This window comes from Cyprinodon variegatus, unplaced genomic scaffold (genome assembly GCF_000732505.1).
Source record: "Cyprinodon variegatus isolate N-32 unplaced genomic scaffold, C_variegatus-1.0 Scaffold833, whole genome shotgun sequence".
NCBI lineage: Eukaryota > Metazoa > Chordata > Actinopteri > Cyprinodontiformes > Cyprinodontidae > Cyprinodon > Cyprinodon variegatus.
In genome coordinates, this window is record NW_015151286.1 from 269,185 (window position 1) to 273,272 (window position 4,088).

At 35.2% G+C, this 4,088-nt stretch overlaps 1 protein-coding gene across 4 annotated transcripts in view; it reads left to right on the plus strand.

Annotated features, from left to right (window-relative positions):
- LOC107099042 (pleckstrin homology domain-containing family H member 1-like) overlaps window positions 1-2,120 on the plus strand; it is a 61,342-nt gene extending 59,222 nt beyond the window's left edge. For all 4 annotated transcript variants that reach the window (XM_015396976.1, XM_015396975.1, XM_015396977.1 and 1 more), the window contains exon 30: window positions 63-2,120. In XM_015396976.1, the coding sequence (XP_015252462.1) occupies window positions 63-215 (153 nt within the window). In that variant the 3' untranslated portion in view covers window positions 216-2,120. The remainder of the gene's footprint in view (window positions 1-62) is intronic.
- The last annotated feature ends 1,968 nt before the right edge of the window (window positions 2,121-4,088 follow it).

Here is a 4,088-nt window from a genome sequence, read left to right on the forward strand (position 1 = left end):
ATGTTAAAGTGATTAGATCAACTGTAATCCATCTAATTTTTTCTACTGTGACTTTGTCTCAGATATTGGAGCTGACTCTGCTGATGGCTAGCTACATAAACCACTGGAACCCAACTGTCCCATCAGCTCCCCAACAGCCCCTCGGCCACTGGGATGTGGACAGCCGGCACTTTCCTGCCATGAACTACACCACTAAGGGCCCAACCCTACTGTAGGAGAGGCTTCACGGCTCCACTTACCATCGGAGTACACTGGGCTGCACCACATCCTGGTTTTATGTTTTTATTATCCAACAGACTCTTTTTTTGGTTCTGAGATTAAAAGTAGCTGGATTAGTCCTACTAAACAATCAAGCTCAGCTTTTCTTTGTTTTATTTATTTTGGACATTTGAGGTACTATTAGTTAACTTGGCATAACCCAGATTGTATTGAATTCAAATTGAACTACATCAATCAATCCGGGAAGCAATTCTTCGAGCTCAGAGGTTACCTGCTTCTCATGTCGAGCTTTTAGCCAATCAAAGCTGCAGTAGCAGCTGAGACGTTTCAAATTCTGAAATAGTTTTACGGAGTTAACTGATGAGTCAAACTTATACCAAATCCAGTCGGTAAGAACATCCAGCCAGCCATCTTCTCCCGCTTAGTCCTGTCAGGGTTGCGGTGGGCCGGCGCCTATCTCCGTCAGTCAATGTGCGAGAGGCGGGGTGAACCCTGGAAAGGCCGGCGCTCTGTTGAAGCTTCTTTCCATCCACAAAAGGCACAAATCGTCTCCTTTTGCTTGTTTTTATAGAGAAGGTATTCCAGTTGAAACTGGTGCAGCCATGTTTGTTTTGCTTCAGAATTATGCCTCTGGCTGACATGTTGACGTCATACATGTCAGTGCTTTTCATTGGCCTGAGACATTTCTGCATGGAGGCCAGACACATCTGTTGGCTTCTGGCAAGATGCATTTTCAGGAGTTTGTGAGTTTACAAATCTTGCAACAGTTGATCTTGCTTGCAAGGTAAACTGTTAGTCACAGACCTCTTATATTTCTGTCCTTGTAGGTATTTACCATGAAAAACATGGATGTGACCAACAAAATTTGATTTGATTTATTTCAGGTACTGCTTGAACATATAGGCCACAACTGGCATGTGATAGTAATAGTTAAAGGCATTTATGTTTCTTTAACTTTTCCAGATTTCTTCATGTGGCAACTTCAAGCTATGTGATTTTTTTTTCTATAGAGCAACACAAATGGATTTATAATTGTGAATCATCTAAGCTTCGAGCCCAAACCAAGCAGGCAAACAGCAGTGCCTAACCATGACTAATAGAATCAGACAGATGAGGGTGTTCATTGCTGTGCAGCTGATAGAAAAAACAGGTTTGTTTTTCAATGATCTGATGCAACTTATGCAGTATTTTAAATGCAGTTTCCATAGTTCCATTTTTTGTGTAGAAGAAATGTCTTTTTCCAATTTCTTCATTTTTTATTTACTTCATTTTTTATTTTCTGTTTACTTGCTATTTAAATGCTTCCAGGTATTATTAACTGCAAGGTGAAACAGCACTGATTTTTTGAGATATTTAAAGTTCACTTTCCCCTTCTGGTTTTTCAGGCTAACAAAAACACCTTTTAAAATGGTTTACCAATCCAGAAATAATGATAACGTTTTGATTGGTCAAATATCTTATGTAAGACTTAAAATTAATATTTTATGGCTAGAATTTGAATCTGCCATGTTCTATTTTTAGTTGAGACTTCATTCAAAACTTGGATGGAAAGACTTGAGACTTGGGAAAAAAATCACTCATTCCACCCCTGCTTCAAACCCATATTTGATTACACCTATTAACAATGTTTCCTAAACTTCTGTATTATTATAATTTTTTTTTTTTATGTCAGAGTAAAGGAGCCCTTGCAATTCACGCTATAAGATGCTTATTTTGAATTTTTTTTTTTGTGAAAACCACACATCGATTTCCCTCTGCAACACAATATACATCACTTTGTGTTGATCTAGCATGAAAAATCTCAATAAAATACCTGCAGGTTTGTGGATGTAGTGTGACAAAATGTGGAAATGTTTAACAAGCAGCAATACCTTATGAAAGGTACTTTGATTATGTGTCCTTAACACATTGAAGTGGTTTTATTTTGTTACTGTAATAAAAGTCACACTTAGGTTATTGTAGATGGAGGTAATCGGAACAATTTTTAAGCTTTTATAAACTGTCTGTATTTTACAAATTATCAACAGGAGCAGATTTAGCTTTGTTAGTTATTTTCTTTTCTCTTAAGAATCTACGTTTAAATAAAAGTTTCCTTAGTTGTCAGATCTTGCAAAATTAAATGGACTGATGATTAAAGGTTATAGACCCTGAGTGAGACCTATTTGCCAGCTACTTGCTATACAGAGCATAACCTGTGAAGTGTTCCTGTGCTGCAGTGACCAATACTCTCCATTATAATCCCGGTTTGTACAAAGAGCTATCAAACATTTGGAAGACTTGAACTGCTTTGGGTAAACCACTTTTTTCACTTTTGTTACTGTTTTGTTAATTTATTTGATCAGTGATGATTTGGGACTCTAGAAAATTTACCTTTTCTGTTCGGTTTGTATTGTTTTTTTTTTGTTATGCTGATTGTGCACATGTGAGGTAATAAACTAAGCGGTACGATCCCTTAACTTTGACTTGATATCTTTTTTATGCTTTTCAAAAAAATAAATCTACTCTCTTATTGATCTTTCTTTATTATTTACTTTATTTATTGGCATTTTTCTGTAACAAAATTAGAAAATTATACATCATTAACCCTTTAAAGCCTGATCCAAGAATAAAACAAAACAGAAAATTACTTTTTTTTGGTTTGAAATCCTTATTTGGCCTTTTAACAAAATATGTAAAAAGAAAAAACAGAAATACATTTCTGATATTAATAATTTATTACTATGCGATAAGTCAAAATAATTTTTTGTGTAGTCTTCTGCCCTCTGTTATCAGGTATATCTGATTGTGTACAATAGGATTTTGAGCAAAGTTTTTACTATTAAATTATGCAAAAGGTGTCAGATGCAAAACATTGCAGAAACCGTATGTATCAAATATGATAAATTTGGCATTATAGGGTTAATTGCAGTAACATAATATTTTGAAGAATGTATAAAAACAGAAACTTTTGTTTTAACCCCTGTTAGGAGATAATTGTTTTCGAATAAGTCATAGATGACACAACAGTTGGAACATCTGAAAATCTTTATTTTTTACTTTTTAAGCTTACCAGATTTCCTTGGACAATATAATGTGTTAGTAAAATAAACCCATAAAGATACAGATGCCCATTTCTGTTACACACAGATCACTAGGCCAAATAGTGAACATCTCACCATGGAGGGGTGAAAGGTACAGAGAAAATCCCCAAAGCTCTTTTTTTTTTGAAAACTTGCAATGAAGTCCAAAAGTTATCCATTTTGTGAATAATACTAGAATACAATAAAAAAAAAAAGTAAAAACATTAAATTTGCAACATCTATGGAGAAACCGAAGCAAGATTTTTATTAGATAATCCCCAAGATGAGGTTTTCTGCTGGATTTGGCACCTCATACATTGTCAGATACAGTGACTGACTGTGATGCTGTGGGTCTGTTTCTCTTTCAAAGGCACCAGAAACATCACAAAAAGAGTTTCTAGACTTATTCCTACTGAAAAGCCAAGGAAAAGAGCTCCACAATAAGTCCAGGACTTTGGAAGTTTGCTTCTCAAACTGTAGTACAGTACAAGTTACACTCGAGGTGCTTAAGGCATCCTATGTTTTACTAAAGAGTTTTGATATGAATTGTTTGCAACGTACTATAATCACCAAAATGTATGAAGGTTACTAAAAATATAAGCTCATTATGTTAGCGCTTTCACACATTGTAGCATGTTGATGAGGCAGACTGTTCTTGTGAGACAGATTTGAAGCACAGCTGTCAGTATAAATTACTTTCAAAGTGGCCATGTTGGATATTTTGAGGTCAGGTTGTTAAGGAATCTTTTTATTTTCCTGATTAATTTCCAACTTCTACAGAGATTTCGGTAATTTATCAAACTCGGAAAT